This window comes from Clinocottus analis, unplaced genomic scaffold (genome assembly GCF_023055335.1).
Source record: "Clinocottus analis isolate CAN_PGR_092001 unplaced genomic scaffold, fCliAna1.0.p SCAF_3, whole genome shotgun sequence".
NCBI lineage: Eukaryota > Metazoa > Chordata > Actinopteri > Perciformes > Cottidae > Clinocottus > Clinocottus analis.
The window spans coordinates 18705929-18724012 of NW_027176042.1; the positions used below are offsets into that span (position 1 = coordinate 18705929).

The window sequence follows — 18084 nt, forward strand, 5'->3', positions numbered from 1 at the left end:
AGCTAACAATCTCCGTACAGACCTGAGTATAATCTCCTGTAACTCTTAGCAAGAAATGTAATTAACATATTTCCCACCATTATGAACTATTCCTGTAAAAACAAGCATAATACATTGGAAGTGCGTGTGGCTGAAATGTTTTTTATCCCGCTTTAGTTAATTCATCACTTTTTGGAAACTTGCCGCGACATTGTCTCCATTTGTATTTAACTATGCATATCTGTAACACATACGCTCAACTTCCATGTGTGCTTTTGTACTATAGAAGCTTGATTTAAAGCAAATTCCCACAACACATGAAACTTACCTCTTTAGTTTTATCCATTGCCTTTAAAATGGCAACATTCAGGCTCTCCAGAGATGACAGTACATTGAGATACTCCCCCAGGTGCTCAGAGAAATAATCTAATTGGAAGTAGAAAACAAGCTGTCAGTGTTATTGTAATGTCAGAACAGTCAAACGTTTCTTTTGACTCATGGCAGTTTGGAGACACATTCTTATCTGCTGGCATGACATTTTCCAATTAAAAGAAGACCCTGACAAAGGCAGTGAGGTTGTCTTAGACATGGGTAAAAATAGCCACCTTTAGTTTCACTAACAAGTCGAGTTGGAAGCGTTTGATGTTCACATGCCTACGTATTAACAACAATTAATGTTCCCTACGGAGTGGATATTGTGTTAAAAACAACCAACTGATGAAGAAATTCCTACACACATTAATATTTACTCAAATGAGTCAAGGTAAACCAGCAGAGCAAATAACCAATTTTATCTTAAATAGTTACAACCAAAGAGTGCCCTCGATATAACACTCATATCCAAGGTTAATAGATCAACAGCAGCTTTTACACTGCTCTTCCTCAGATTAATTAAACTATCCACCTCAATTTTACACCTCTCAAACACTCTGTGAAAAAAGAAGACCAGTGCCGACAAGTGAACTGAATCTGAGACAAGCGGAACATTCTGTGATGGAAAACAGTCAACTTCTATTGACGTCACATGGAAAAGATGCCATTTTCATTCAATAAATTATGCAGAAGTTTTATTCTGGGTTTTATTGGTATTTACGGGTCTCTGCCCCATTTCTTCGTTATATTCAGGCCATCTGACTGACACTCACATGCATTTCTAAGTTACAAAGAAATAGGTCAATAGACTTGTGCCTTTTTTTCCCCTCAAATTTGTTTTTTTTCCCCTCAGATTTGTGGATGTGGTATTGGTTGCAGTATTAGTACTTTTTGAACTCCAAAAATATCCAAAGAACAGAGAAGAAGAGATATTGTGGCGTAAAATGAGACAAGTGATAACACTTGTGTCTGTGCAACACATGCTCCCCCTAATGCATGAAATACCGCAGCTTGGTCCGTGGCCTAAAGTGTCAAACTATTATGCTCTGTGTACCCCTCCACCGTCAACGTATGCTCGTGACACGGGTACTGTCTTTCCAAAATGAACTTGTGATTTCACATAGAGGTTCGGCAACAATTCACTTAGTTTGGTTTAGAAAGAGTGTGATTGAGGTTAACTTGACTAACCATTTACTTTGAGTGACGTGACTAAGCACTCGCGTGATCAAAAGGTAACATTTACATTTAGTTTTTCGCGTGGGACTCAAACAGCGGTTCACTGGAATAAAGTGCTGTTTGTGTGATAGTTGTTAGCTTCAGACACCTCTCCTCCTGACACCTTTCCGACATCTCCTATATCCTATATATACCTAAAGATAGCTTTCATCTTGCCTTCTCGTGTGGCCATTCTGATCAGCTATACATTATTTTGACAGCTTGTTGTGTAACCCGACTCGAAAACTAAAACCAAGCCCGATCTCAGCTGAGATCGGCTTCAGCCCCCCCGCGACCCTGAAAAGAAGAACGTTACGGATAATGGATTGAAAGTCAAGTGTAAAAAAATGTTGCACTGTTGAGCCGTCTCCATCAGCTTCCGGTAGTCATGCTAAGCTAAGCTAACCGTCTGCAGGCTGTAGCTTCATATTTACCAGACAGATCAGATCGATTTTGCTCATTTTAAAAATACGGACCCACAGTGAGACAACAATCTCTGATGTTGGCACATTTTAAAGAGATCTGCAGCTTTACATAAATTATGACACCACATTAAATTAGACAAAGCACTTTCCAACCAACCTGATAGCTTGTCAGTATCCAGATTGCTGCAGTGCAGAACAAGAGATAAACATGGTGATGAAATGAATTCAGAATACAAAATCATGCTGCTCTTTATTTCTGCTACAAACTGTGTGACTATTGCAATATTATCCCAAGAAAAAACTCCAGCACTAAAACCATGCAAATCAGTACAATTTAAGTGTGCACCGTAACATCCACAGCTTCAAATCTATTTTTTCTTGATTGAAAGACTACACTTTAAAGCTATCTTGAATGTTTTCATTGAAATAACTATGTATGTTATTTCAGTTATCTGTTGCCACTGATGAAAGTATTGTAATATTTATATAGACAGTCCTAGAAAAAAAAAAGGTTTTGTTAAACAGTGTTTTCTGCATTATATACAAACAATTAAATGGAACTTTGCACACAGTTCAGGCCACGTTTCAACAAATTGCATTTCATTTTGAACTCACTCCACTGAAAACAGAGATAAATACTCCTTTGGCTACAAAGTCTACGTTGGAGACTTAATCATTTCCAGTTTGCTAAAAGAGGGCACCATAGCAGATAGGAAAAGTTTCCCTGTTGTTTTACTGGCACTGTACGAGTAATTGTCCCTGTCAAATGCAGACTATAAGCATAAAGTCTTGTCTCAGTGGAAACAACAATGCATGTTGTTGTTTTTTTTTGTTGATGTCCACACATCTCTGTTGCAGGCAATCATTACAATGAGCAAAGAGATTATTTATTCAGTGTTTTCAATGGAGGGTATATTATCTGTGCTATCTATGTGACTTTTAACATGAAAAATACACGTAAGCCTTTAAATGTTTGTTTATTTTGTGTCTCAGAAAAGAAATTATACGGTTAAAAGCACTTTTATTCAGCACAAGAGTGTCCTTTAATTAGACATCAGAGCTCTGTTCGTGCCAATCGCCTCAAAGCGTGGACACGGAGGTCCGAGGGCTGGTGTGTCCCATCAGTCCCAGTGTAAAAACCGGTCCAAAAGCAATTTATCACACGGTGATGGAATAACTGGCGCCACAACAAAACATAAAAGCACAGTTGTTGTTGTAGCCAGACACTATTCTCACTCTAATTGGTTAGGTGTACAAAAGAACAAATTCAAAAGTAAACTCATCGATGCATCTGCTCGTCCGTGGGTTTGTTTATGCTTCCATCTTGTGAGACGAAAGCAGAGACTTGACAATCGCAGAGAATTCAATATTTCACCTGAGCTGGTACAAAGGGCTTGACGGCCGAGTCACAAAGCGTGGCGTAGTCTTTCAGCATCGGGACGTAAAGAAGCGTACGATGGAGAAAAAAACGTTTCATGAAAACCAATCTTTAATCTCCAAAAGATAACCGAAGAACTGGCGTTAGAGAAGGGATGTAAAGCATTACATATCCCACGGTGAATGGTTTTGTCCCCTCTGTGGCTGCAGAGAGTTAAACATTCTCTGCAGACCAGTGATTTCAGCAGCAACCCTCAGGCGGATTTCTCTGATTGCAATTGCGGGCGAGGTTTTGAAGTGACTGCTACAGTCCACAGTGTGTTATGTCCAAAGGAAGGGGGTAAACATGAATTCGGCCTGCTTGAGTTTGGCGGCAGGGCTCATTTTTTACTGAATACTCCCTCCAGCTGTGAGACATTTAGCCTGTAACTGATGACTTGAAAGGAACACATTAACTGTGGTTCAAAGCCTCAAAGACTTGCTGTTCTGTCTTTTTTTCTGCAGTCTTTCTAACTGTGAAAGGCACACGTTTAATTTAGCGTTTGTAGAAATAAAACAAATCAAAAACCATTTGTTATTTTTCAGCATGAGGGATTACAATCAGAGTTTATTTAAAAAAAAAAAAAAAAAACTCACTTATTTTGTCGGCCATCTATGGAGAAGAAAAGCTCCTGCAGCTCCTCAGTGGTCAGGATTCCATCCGCAAAGTAAGTATTGAACTCCTCAAATGACAGCTTGCCATCATCTGGAAGATAGAGTACAACACAAGTACCGACTTACATAAGTACACAAATAACTATAAATTATTATTCACAGGTGTCACATAAGTGTGTTGGCTAGATCATAAAGTCATAATAATCAGCCTTTTATTGTGAACAAAAACATTCTCGTGGGAGATCGTACAATCATATAAAAACATTGAGGCGCTGGAATCAGAGCAAGTTTGACATTCATGCCTTGGTTTAAATGATTTACCGACATTCAAAGTACAAAATACAAAAATTAATTGATTTTTCTGTGAAATTGACCACTTGATTATTCACTCATTTCTACTGCAGTCTAACGGTCTCGCATCGTTATGCTGACAGTCCTTATCACTAAAATTGTATTACTACAACTGTGCAGAAACATTCCACAAACTTCAAAATGGAAAGGAACACATATTGTCAGCAGATTGGATTTTTTTTCTTCTTCTGATTCTCCTTTAACTAGTTAGCGGTAAGCACAGCTTGCTGTGACGGACAAGGCAAAGAGAAATCCGCAGAGGAAGATGAATAGCTCGGTTGTCATCAGTGAAGAAGTGCTCCTCCGACTCCATCAGTCTGTCGACTGGCACAGATTATAGATCAGTCAGCAGTTAGCCTGGCAGAGAGGAAGTGCTCATGAAAGAGTCCACACCAACAGATAGACTGGAGTCTGTGGAAATTCCCTGAGCCACGACAGGCACTCGAGGAATCAGAATAAGGAGTTGGATACACAGTCAGTCACTGTGTGAATGGTCAGAATGATAAATTACAGTCAAGATGACACAAAGACAAATGAGATTGTATTGAGTCGGACAAACAGACTGATTTTGTCCCAGAGGGTCTCAGTAGCTGTCTCGAAGACACTGAACGTCATGCAGCCATGAAGGAACTATGACCACTCGGTGTTCTGCCCTCCGAGTGCAGGACGACTGTTGGCTTGTTGTCTGGTGCGTTCCACCAAAATAATGACCCTATCTGCACAAAGGCGAGGTAAAATGAGCGCAGCTTAACACGCCACAGAGTTTTAGTTGGCTGACTCGGCAGGGCTGAAAACTCAAGGGCGAGCGCCAAGACCATCTGCTCCGCTGGAGCCTCCGTGACATCGTCACCTCGGACCAGAACGCGCAAAGTGCCGGCACTTTTGCTACTTTTCCCTCTTTTTCTTTAAACTGAAATGGACACGTGCAATAAACACAGGTAATTACACAACACATGTCCAATAAAGTCTATAATTTACTAGTGACTGTTAATTGGCAATGACTGTTCTTTAAAATAACATACATAAAAACATGTTCACTGACTACAGGGTAAATGGTAGATTTTGATGACCGTATGAAATTAAAACTATATATCGATATACACACTGCAACCTAGACATCTGTCTCTCTTCCCTTCTGAATGACAGCGTCTTTTTGAGTACTAAATGATTTGTATTAGAGCCACCCACGGTCATTTTTTGGCGCACAAGGAGAACATTACGTATATTCTTAAGGTGAAGGCCAACCTTCATCTTTTTCTTATAAATGTCCCCCGAGAGAGTTTATGGTTGACACAATGCTGCAATGAAACCATTTAGTCCATTTCCGTTGTTTCAATCATTTACTGAAATTGTAGCAAAACCCAATCATAGTAATTCAATTAATTTATGAATACAATTCATAAATATTCATTTAATTCAACCTAAAGCATCCTTTGCAAACTATACATTAATTAATTATATTTTAAGACAAGCTATATCCATGCAATAATATACTTTTGATGTCTTTTATATTCAGTTAATGCAGTTTCATTTTGATCCCATCTGCTGTTAGTTTGTGGATCTGTGACTAAAGATCCCTCCACACATATTTGTCCTTTCTCAAAGTGTTGTATTTGGAAGGATTCCCATATTTGGGGTGCCAAGGCAGCAGCTATGCTCTGAAGGGACATTGTTGATAATCAGTTTGATGGACTGACGACGACCAGCAGTCCCTTCTATTCACTTTGACAGTTCTGGGTCAAATGTCCTCCTCATGACGGAGGACGACCGCAACAAATACACACACCTGCCCTGGGCACCTGTGTGTCTTACTTCTTCTATTATTAGAACGTTTTATGATCCCTGTTTGTCAGTTTAGGGGTCTTGTCACCAAGGGAGATCTTTCGCACAGTATTTAACGCTAAAGATTTGCACGTTGGCTAACGTTGTGAAGTGGTGGCGGTTGGGTTTAGGCAACGAAAGCATTTGAGTTAAAAAAAAAAAAAATCCTCGTGGTTTAGCCAAAAATAACGCAACCTGAACTTTGGACTTAACGTCATGTGACTCAGTGATCTAGCGTCACATGACATAAGGTTATATGACATAACGCCTGCTCTGCTGTCCCGATTAGCTTATGCTTACGCTAATCGGGTCCAGTCTGCATCCAGAACATGGTATAACCGTACACCCCAGCCCGTTGTACTTTCTTCATTTTCTTAATTGTTGTCCTGAGTTTGTACTCATAGTTGAATGCACTTATTATAAGTCGCTTTGGATGAAAGCGTCAGCTCAAAGAAATGTAATGTAATGTAATAGGGTCACATGACATAAGGACGTTAGTTAAAATAACTAAATCTTTTGGATTCACAATGGACACCAACACGGGTCCCTTGAGTTAGTTTGTCCCATCCATCAAAGTTGCAATCTGCAACCTCCCCCAAGGCGCCACTCACGCGTACACACTGGTCCTTAAAGTGTCAAACAGCCATCCTGCTTTCTCACGCAGATCCATCATTGCCACCATGGCAACAAAAGATGACAAAAGAAGATCCACAATTAAAATGATGGGGTTACATGTTTGCTCCATCAAGACTCATACCCGTTAGCCTCCTCTCAATCCCAATGTATGCATCCTCACTCCATCTGCATCTCTTATGACGACTTGACGGATGCGAGGATGAAGGAATTGATGCAACGCCTATTTGCCAAATGGGACATTCTTGTTCAGTCAAGCATGATCCTGAAGTGATGTTTATCATTTATGAAGTCGTACGCAGCTGGATTATTCATCACAAGGCCTGTATTGGGTGTACTGTTCTGCACAGATTTGTTGTTTTTTGTACTGAAGATTTTCTCGTGTTTGGGGTCACAACCCCATCTGAGATCACTTGATAAGCAGAAAGCGTGAAGGGAGATTTGACATATTTATATATTCAAACATTTCTTGACCCACAACTGCCAAAAATGTACAGTTCATAAGCTCTTTCCTTACAGCTTGCATACACTAAGCTAATATTATGTCACAATATATTTGAAACTGTATGTGACTCAAATGCATCACTACATGCAATTCCTGCTACATTCCTGTCAGAGCCTCCACAGTCATCAGTTACTAAGCAGATTCCCAATCCAGGCGCCAGCTGATGCCTCAAGATTGATGAATCATTAATGCATGGCCCGACAAAGAGACACACACATGGGTTCTCTAAGTAGATCACAGTTTCCAATAACACTCATAATATACACATTATGTATATTATGAACACAACCTTTGAAGTATTGCTCCTGCCGTGCTCACAGTTAATATGAAGCTATTTCTGGACTTTTTTTCAGTGAACAAAACAAGTTTCCTTGTAAATAACTTAATCATAGTCCACACGTGGATCATATCTCTGCATCAGCAAACTGGTTTAAAGGAAACAGAAGCTACTTATACAAACATCCGTTTGTATGTCTTTTACACTGTAAATTAGACTTAAAACTTTATATTTCATCTACTCTTAACCTTCCTCTTGTGTTAGGATCGGCACCGACCCGTTTTAGGTTATAATGCATAAAAGAACCACAAACAATTTGTTTATTGCATCAATGATTTTTGACTTTATCAGGAACCTCTATTTCAACAAAATACAAAAAAAGAGTTTTACTAAATTATAAAATGCTCTCGATGAAATTGTGACATTTGTGTTGTTAGGGTCGGTTTTGACCCAGTTACTGAAATCCCAAACTGAAATCACAAGTGCTCTGTCAGCCAACACACTGACAGCCAGCTCTTCTCCCAATCAGGTGAGCTTTAGGAGATTCTCATTTTCTCAACACAAAGAGCATCCTCGCCAGCATCCTCCTCAGCCAGCCCTGCCTCAACATCATTTTTTTAGAAATTGAAATCAAGGTTTACTGACAAAGAAAAGGCCCAGAGGCCCCCACCAAAAATTATTTAAAAAAAAAACAATATTTTCATGGATAAGGAAGCCTAACAAGGTAACCAAGAGAAGAGAAAAAAGATTGGATGATAGAAAATTGTTTTTAGTGTATTCTACAGCTGATTTAAGACACGGGTCGCCACCGACCCGCTAACACAGAGGACGGCACTAGAAAGCTAACACAAGAGGAAGGTTCATCTTTCATGTTATCTCGCGCTGTTTTTTTCAAAATAGAAAAAAAGAAGGAAAAGCTCAAAGGCTAAAAATAAATCAATTTGCATGTTTAACAATTTCTAAGATCAAGAAAAAATGTAAACGCCACACCCAAATCCAGAATTAAAAGCGGTAAGGCGTAATGACACCCAACCCAACCACTTATGATTGGGGATGTTTGTCTGAGCAGTTGTTAAAAAACAATAAACCCCAAATTTGAGGGTAGATGCAGAAGAGAATATTCGCAGCACATGTGAGAAAGAAAGGCATCATTTTACTGTGAGATATCCTCCTTTTAGTTAAAGCCTTGGTACAGCACATTGCTGAACAGGCAATTCTATTAATACAGCAAAAAAATAAAAGTAGCTATAAATCATACTTGAGCCAAAAGCAATGTGCACAAATTGCTTTTTAAATCTCAGGCAGACAAATCGCTAAAGCATTTCAAGGTGAGAAAAACGTTTCCATTCACGGATTAAGGCATTTGAAATGTGCTGATTCTGCAACACTGCAGGACATAGACAGCTCTTATGTGAACTTTTGTCTTTAAAAAAAACAAAAAACTCATAAGACCATGAGTAAACAAGAACTAAATGAGTGAGGGAGGAAGTCCTGTAAAGTAGGGCACAAAGTAGGCTGCGCTCTTATCACTCCAAAGGTTAGTCCCATTGCTGCCTCTCCTAAGTGGTTTATAAATTCCCATAAATGCATCACAGCTTCACAAGCAACGAGTATTGCACAGCGAGCTGGGTCTTGTTTCTTTATGGCAAACTCCTCTGCAGTACTGTACACCCAAACCATTGCAGATTGTAGTATTCTAATCACTGACGCTCTACTTAAGATGTGTTCCACCAGGCCATCTGTGAGGAGAGCTATGATATAAGCTGCCTTTGCATATCCATATCCTGATTCAAGCCTCGATGCTGCTTTTAGAGTGCATATCACACTGCTTCTCGATTCTCCACCTCACTAATGGTCTGCAGCTCGCTGGTCTTTTCCCCCACGTTGGAGCAGCCGTCAGGCGAGAAGCGAGGTTCATTAAAAGCTGAGGAGAAAAAGAGGGCATGATCTCTCCAGCTATCACAATGGAGTGTTCTATATGTATTGGAAATATACTATATATAACAGCAATGTTAAACAGGATTGCTGATCTGTGACCATGTTGCCAATGAGGTTGGGACAGTTGGGGGTTATGGAGGATGGCCCATTATCCTCAAGATGTCATGCACATGGGTAATATTTGGTCTTAAACCATTAAAAGTGTATGCTTTGAACCACGAAACGTCAATTAACTTGAACTGGGTTTAATTTAATTCTTCACAGTTCTTTAAAATCGGCTTTCATATATATGAAAACAACGCTAATGTAATGATCCAGCTTGCCACGGTGTCTTTGTGGATGGAGTTCGCTCAGTTGCAGATGGTTTTGTAGACGACATGGACGCTCAGTGAGTTATAGAGCCTTAATCACACTTTTCAAAAGGTTGGTAAATGTGAGGAAACAAGGACAGGGCCAAGTTCAGGTGATTATTGCAGATTAGTAAATAAAAAATTTAAAAAAAATCTAGATTGGTTGTTCAAGAATTACGTTTTATGCTGGGACTAATTGATTTGATCAACTAAGTGCAGTGGAACAATCTTCTAAATCACTCAAGTTCAATAGAACATGTGTAATATCTTGCAGGCACACAGAAACATTAGCATTCATTGAGATACCAGACAAATAGAGCGCATGGACCTTGAGTTGGGATTGTTTTGTCATAATACTCATACGAGCCCTCTCGGTTTCTCCCGGTCAGTCAATACAAATTCCTAACATTGTGTATTGACAATTATATTTATTTCAACAGACATATTTTCAATAGAATCCTGATGACACATGGTCGTGCTATGGACCTTATCTTTATTTTGTTGATATTACATTACTCAGTCTATAATCTCAGTGGTGTTTATTGCTAAAAGATGAAGAGCATGTAGCGCAGCATATATCTACCTTGTGTTTTCTTTTCATATTAATGCTGCTCCTCACCTCCTCACCATCAATTCTCCATGACTGGTTCGGTGACGACGTCTGAACTGAGCTCAATATAATAAAAATACGACGGCGGATTCTAGCAAAATTCACGACTCTTGTCAGGCTTCAAGTAATCGATTGTGTCCGCACTGCAGTGGACTGGACACAATTGGCATCTTGGAAGGCGCTACCGGCAGCTAAAGGAGTGGTTCAGGTGTGTGTGACACCATTCTAAATCCAATTAACTCCAAAAAGGTCAGCACACAGTCTAGCGTGAGTTCAACATGGGGTCATTGTGCGCCATCATCAGGGCAGGATAGCCTCAACACAGAAAGATGTCAGTGAATCCAACAGCACGTACTGTTATCAAGTCCAGTCACATTTCCTGGGACCTAAACCCGTGAAGGCAAGACAGTCAGTCAAGTAAAATAAGATGAGACAGCTTGAGGAAAGGTGGCTACAAAAAAAACAAATTAATTCAATCACAATACAATTCCCTGACGGATTTGTTCGCGGTAGCCTGATGATGTATAGCAGTGTAAGAGGATCCAGAGGGTATCGAGGCAAATTGTAACTTCAACATACTCCCTTTGATCCCCTGTGATGCTTCTGTGGCGTGATCGCCCTAACATACATACCTGCAGTATCCTGAAGGCCCCGTGACACTCATTTTAGAGGGTCATCGCAGGACAGGACTAATGCAATCCTGATTGCTGTACATTTTGTGGAAGGATTGTTCAATGACTGCCTGTATTGCCTGGACGTTGTTTTGTATCAATAAAACATACAGTATGTTGGTGCTTGTAATGTTTTCTGTGTCATTTCATGCCATATTCTGAGTGATTGGTTTGTAGACAAAATCATCACACACATCACATGATTAATACATTTCTGTCATTGGTCACAAAAACAAAATTAGATGTGACTTTTAGTGCACAGGTGGTGGAATAGAACTACATTTACATAAATATTGTTCTAAAGTATACATTTTAAGATACTTGAAATTATTTTCAATTTATTTTCAATGTATGCTACTTTTTACTTTTCCAGTTCATTCTTAGAGTTTTGCACCAGAGTATTTCTACATTGGGAAGCATGAATTGAAGAAAAATGTGTTAAAATTACCAGCATATGTGTGTATAAATGTCTATGAGCTGATATCTTATTTGCAGTCACTAATAAAGCCATATTATTAGGGATCCACAGCTAAAATGATAACTGGGCTCATCTTGCTTTAATATGACTCATATTCATTTGTAAACAGCACCTTGTCATCTGCATCAACGCAGACAGAGAGGTGCTTTATTTGTGCGACACATTCTTCCAGTTGTGGCCAATTCAGCATCTTATCATAATTTTAATTGGGCAGAGAAACTCTTTGGTGCGTGAGGAGGAAAGGAGCTTCAGTTCTAGAGTTGTTCATGCAAATCCTTTATTTCTCCGCCTCGATTAACTGAGGCATAATAACTAGTAGGAGAATGGGAGGAAACAACAAGCATGCATCGCAACAAATTATTCATCAACAAACATGTGTTTACTCACCGTTTTTGTCTGCTCTGCGGAAAATCTGAAAAGAAAAGAGGGCAGAGACAGTTATTACCTCGAACCAAGCCTCACTAAAGAGGTTCTTGCAATATGTTAGCGGGTTATTAAGAATTCTGTCAATTCTGTCAACAAAAAAACAACAATATGGATGTCTGATGAAAGTAAATTGCTCTGCTGTATCAAACAGAAACATGTGAATGTACACAAATGCTCTGGGTGTGAGTCATGTACGGTTGAATGCCAGTTTGTAGTACTTGTCAGTTGTAAAACCGGTTTAATTATCACCTCTGGAGTGAGCAGCTATTTCAGAAGAGGCTTAAGGCTGTCGAGAAGCAGAGAGGCTTCATTCAGTCATGAGGAAAAACAAAACCAACTGAGATGTTTGTAATTAAGAGGTTTGTTGTAATTACAGTCCAAGTGGTTATATTGTTTTATTGTAGTGAAATGAACCGTTTCCTTTACTGTAAGTGTACACATTTAGTCATTGGGATAGGGATCATAATAAACAATTAACAGAGGAGCAATGGCCACACGTTGAGTCATCGTTATTGCCCAGAATATACTGTCGATGCAGGCGGGAACACCAGGCCAGCTGGTCTCTCCGAGCACTAACAATCTCCGAGCAGAGAAGTCTATTTAAAAGCTTGACTCCAAGTATCAGTCCCTACAGCTGCTTCTTTGGGCTCCTGTTACAGCTCACTGTAATCACCGGCCAGTGGCTGCAACTGCAAGATGAAAGACAGCGCTTCACCCATGTGGGATTCAACAGACCATTTCTACTGAAGACATGTTAACACGACATGGAGAAAGGAGCGCGACAGCATTACCGATGGGTGAATTACAGGTTCAGGTGCGATCATGGATGATGGCTCATTTGGAGGGACAAGCGAAAACCAAAAAGTAAAAAGTGTATGACCTCGACCCCTAAAGAATGAGCAATACGACAAGGACCCGTTGACTTTCAAGCAAAAGGCAAAACACGCTTTCGGGGATCTGTCGTGATAAGAAATTGACGTTGTGCTCATTGCTCCTCTGATTGTGTGACGGCTCTGGAGTCGTCAGGGATTAGTATTATATGAATTTCCATGGAGATTTACGATGTGCCTGATGAAAAAGCCTATTTTTGACAAAAAAGGTTGAATCATACTTAACCACAGATGACAGCAAATGTACATCACCGCCTCGCTTCAAGGCACATGACAATAAACGTTGACACAGATCGGCTGAAGGCAACAACAGAATGACTTCCGTATGTGCGAGTGACTAACACTGGGAAAGCAATTTATCGGCTGACATGAAAACGAAACAAAGCCATACAATATCTGGCTGATCATGTGAGGGGGTAGACAGCTAGTCTTTAAAACGAGGTGCCTCCGGGACTACTGCAGAAAGTTCCAGTTTTCCAATTGTGTTTTCCAGCACAGTGTGTTTTATAGGACCTTCATGTAGTTTAAAGAAAGACAAACGGAGTTGATCACTCCAATCTGTTATTTTCACTCACCAGGTGAATTCCTGAGATCTAATAACACGGCAGGATCAGAGGACCACCAACTGCTCTGGGCAGCTGTACATACGACCAGGCAGGTTTTTAATAAGTCCCCAGTGTGACCATAATCCCTGAACCACTTATCTAGACTGAAAAAAATAGGTCAGTGCACCCAAAAGGCCGATTGTAATCATCCACTGGGTTGTTAAGTTGCGCACACACAGACAACTAAAGTACGGTGGGTCAAAGTTGGAGGAGCTCTTGAAAACCAAATAGATGTTTACAGTTGACAGTTATTATGAAAATAAGAGGACAAAAACAAAGAATCAGAAATTAAAAAAAAAAAACTGAATCTAAAACTAGAATTTTAAACTACTATATTTAGTTTGAACCCATTCATTTATCCTTTTGCATCAGTTCTGCAAACAGGATATTTCAATACAAATGCAACCGTCCGCAATTTAAATTCGACATATGTCGCTACTCTCATTTGCTTAAGATTGACATAGACAGCACTGCCATCAATCACAGACCTAAAAACACAACATGAATAAATCTAACTTCATCACAGATGTTGCAAAGAAGCGTTGCCATTGAAGTGAAGAAGCGTGATCCGCTCTCTCCCATCACTTCTACTCCACGCGCTCGGTTTCTTTCCATTGTTAGTTAGCGCTCAGGGGCGTCACGCTTGTCAGCTTTGACCTACAGGTTATAAATAACAGCAGAACCTGCCTCACCTTCATCTCCCGTAGGTCAACAAGACGTGTCGATATGTGTCAATGCATCTCCACAGCTTCAGCCCTTCCTAATTACCAGAGCCTGGTCATTTCCAACCACTTCACAACACGCGCATTGCTCTGTTTGAGATTTGTCTGTCTAGACGCCAAGGTGACTTCAAAGCTGCAAATTACTGCCTGTGTTTTTAAATAAAAGTGAAATGCTGCTTTTAATAGCACAAGGGCAGAATAATCTGACCCAGCAACCCTTCTTGTTCACTGCGTGAATCTACCAGCACTCTTTTATTTCCCCTCCTCGGCCCTGTAACGCGGTTACACGTGGAAAGCCGCATTTCCCCTCTCCTGCTTGATTCAGTGAAGAACAATAAGACAGTAAACCTCTTGTTTTCGGGGTTCGGGTTAGGCTCTCCTGTTTCAGGGGATGATAATGCATCATTTACAGCGAGCCCTAAAAAAAAAAAAAAGGTCAGACCATGTTCCCCCAGAGCAATGTTGTTCTGATGTGGTGGTTGCAGGTGTGAAGACAGCGGCTTCTTCAGGCCCTGCTGGCACACTGTAATGTGCAGGGCTTTAGATGCATTTGAAAAAAAGAGGAAACAGGAGCACATGATCATATTTTATTAAGGATGTTCTATATATGTGCCATTTTTTCCTCGGAGATTCAAAGTGATTTACTGAGTGTCTTTCCTTCGGTTTCCTCACATGCCACGTTTTTTGTGTGTGTGTGTGTTTTTTTTGTATTTCTCCAGTGTAAAAGCAGCAAAGCAAGAGCTGGGGGATGGAGGGAGGAGGGGGGTGAGATGAGAGGGAGGACAGTGTTTGCAACAGTAAGAGAAAATCTGAGTGAGTGCTTGTGTCGGAGAAAGCCTCAGAAATGCAGATCCACGGGATACACAGAAGCAACGCATGAGAAAGAAGCGGCAACAGGGCGGATGATAAAACCACCTCCAATGACCAGCATCATTAATTGTCCCCCGAGTGCTTTGAACAGGGTCTTTTTTTGAGGCATTGCTTTGACACCCACTCTTGGGGATGTTACTCAAATACTGTGCAGCTCTGCATCTCTAACATTACTGACTGGCTCATTATCATGTGTTAAGGACTCCTTATTAAACCCATCGTTGATGTATTGATCGCTCTTCCATGTTGCATGCATGTTTTTATAATCAGTTGGTCCGATTGATTGAAAACGATTACACTTTTTTTTTAACGCTGATTACCATCCCCGTCTACTCAGTAATTGTGTGTTGTTTCAAAAAAAAGAATCTCCAGTAGACTATTACAAATCAATGTGCATACTGCAATAAAGAAGTTCATCCACTGGCCTTTTCTCTGAAAATCAATGACCATTGATCTGCTTCACATCTTTTACCGCAGACACACAACACATTCAATGCTGGTTTTTAGGCGTTAATCAGCTGCCACCTGATTCATTGAGCGTACTTCACACCGTGGGGACTGGTGGACAGAGCATACCCATAACAATGCCCCATATTTTCAAGCCAAAAACAACAACAACAAAACCACATACTGCTGATGAATAAATGAGGCGGCACGTCGGTGCTGCATCGTGTTCAGGGACATCTTTCACGGACAATCCTGCCAAATGTGATCCGTCCTCATTTAGACAAGGCCTGACTGTGTACCGCAGCGTTATTGACAGAGTAGACGGAGAAATGTCAGCTCGTAAGAGCTCTGATTTGGACACATCCTTGGCCTACTAACCCAGAACATGACAGTATGTGATGGACGGATAATTACTGTGGCGGTGGAAAGTTTCTGCTGTAGCGCCGCAGGTAAAATCAGGCAGCGAGTGTTGTCCTTCCAATTGGGATAGGTGTACTCCGAAATACGAGTGACATTGGAAACAATACATATCACAATATGTCGGACCAAACGTCTTGATATTGATATAAGACAGGGTTGACTGTTGGTGCTCTTGCGAGAAATAATTACACAATGAGGTTTTTGTGTCACAGTTCAGCTCCACACCCTCCTCACTCTACTGGTCAGCCACTCCCTCCTCGTTAGTCTAACTCCCTTCACCTGTTCACCCACCTGCCCCTGATCACTAATCAAGCCCCCAGGCTCCTGCCTTCCAGACGCACCTTTGCTACATTGTTCTTCGGTTTTTCACGCCAGACTCTCCTGCACACTCTCGTGGACTGATCACCTGTTTCCGACCCTGCACGCTATCCTGACTCCCAGCCTTTTGATCCTGACTCTGTTTAACTCTGCCTGCTGTTTCCGGAAGTTTGAAATAAAAAGGTCAAAGATCCCTGAAATCTTGTGTGTTGCATTTGGGTCCAGATAGGACCAGTTACGTTTTGATGAAAAAGCATTAGTAATGTGGATATGCTGACTAAGTAAATGCTAAGAGAACAGCAGAGAGCAGTCTTGTACATCACTTTACCGGCATGCAGCCAAGCGGCAACCTGGAGGTGTTGAAAAACGAAGCTCTAAGTGCCAAAAACTGCAATTCCTCAAATGACCAATGATGCTGCAGTCTGGAAAACCAGGAAAATACAACATGTACTTTTTGATATTACAATATCCGAAATTTAAGATGGAATAATTTTCACAATATATGATATATTGCCCTGCCTTGGGTGTGTGTGTGAAATATTAATTCGATAAAACAAAAAACATTCTCTCTTTCTGTGAGAGTGCGTGTGTGTGTGTGTGTGTTGTTGCGTAACACTTTTGAGAGGTGTTTGTGCAGCATGTGTGTGTGCAACAAAGAGAGGAGAACCCCCAGCAGTCCCTAAACCTGTCCGACTGTGAGAGCTTAATTTATCATGCAGAGGCAGCAGCTGCAGCTCTTCCTTTGGCGCACACACACACACACGCACGCACGCACGCACACACACACACACACACAAAACTAATGATAAAAATGCCTGTTTTCACTTTTAAGGAATTACAAAATGTACTACACTACACACTACACAGTTCACCCATTTGACACGACACTGAGAATAACATTGATGACAGTAAATAGCTGACAGATGGAATTTGATGGACAAACACCACTTTGTGCAGTGATGCAGGGAACAGAGAGAGAGAGGGAGAGGGAGAGAGTCATTCACTCACATCATGAAAGATAGTAAGCCCTTGTCCGGCGTTGTGCTGCTGCGGCTGCGGCTGCTGCTGCTGAGCCAGAAGGTGCTTCTGTTTGGCCGACTGCAGGCACATAGTGATCATCTCCGTACAAGCCAGCATCTTTGAAACGCGTCGAGACACTCCTGGATGGGACGAATCGCTCAAACTGACGAGGGGGACGGGAGGGGGGGAGGCTAAAGTAAAGTCACGGCGGCAGTCTGGAGGAGAGGCAGGGAGGCTGCAGGTGTGACAGATATACCAAGTGAAGGCAAAGAGCGGGCGGGGACTCGGGGAGATGCTCTGCAACTTTGTGGTGCGCTGCCGAGCGGAGAGCTGCCAGCCAATCGCAGCCCTCCTCCTGCTGGAGCCGCTGTGATTGGCTCGTTTATCTGCGCCGGGCATCTGGAGCAGAAGCGTGAACTTCATCAGGACCAAATGCTCCGTCACAATGTTTTGTTTTGCACACAGTTCATCATCTTTCAATGCAGCACACACTTCGGATTCAGAACTATAACCCACTATGCAAATAGCAATGTGCAAATAGCAATGGCATTTTTGCAATTGTAGAGCTATTAACACCAATAAAGATGCCATTTATTTTATTATGACTCGCACTTAATACTGCACAAAAATGCATGTGTACATGCAACGTATATTTCCAATGCTCGTTCAACGTTGTGCGTGTTTGATACATTCACGTCAAAACAAACTAC

At 41.0% G+C, this 18084-nt stretch overlaps 1 protein-coding gene across 2 annotated transcripts in view; it reads right to left on the minus strand.

The window, feature by feature from the left end:
- Positions 1-17657, minus strand: part of necab3 (N-terminal EF-hand calcium binding protein 3) — a 33293-nt gene extending 15636 nt beyond the window's left edge. For both annotated transcript variants that reach the window (XM_068595108.1, XM_068595107.1), the window contains exons 1-5: positions 17363-17657; positions 12044-12068; positions 4005-4113; positions 2149-2174; positions 308-405 (exon numbers count right to left, since the gene is read on the minus strand). In XM_068595108.1, the coding sequence (XP_068451209.1) occupies positions 308-405; positions 2149-2174; positions 4005-4113; positions 12044-12068; positions 17363-17491 (387 nt within the window). In that variant the 5' untranslated portion in view covers positions 17492-17657. The remainder of the gene's footprint in view (positions 1-307; positions 406-2148; positions 2175-4004; positions 4114-12043; positions 12069-17362) is intronic.
- Between the last annotated feature and the right edge of the window lie 427 nt (positions 17658-18084).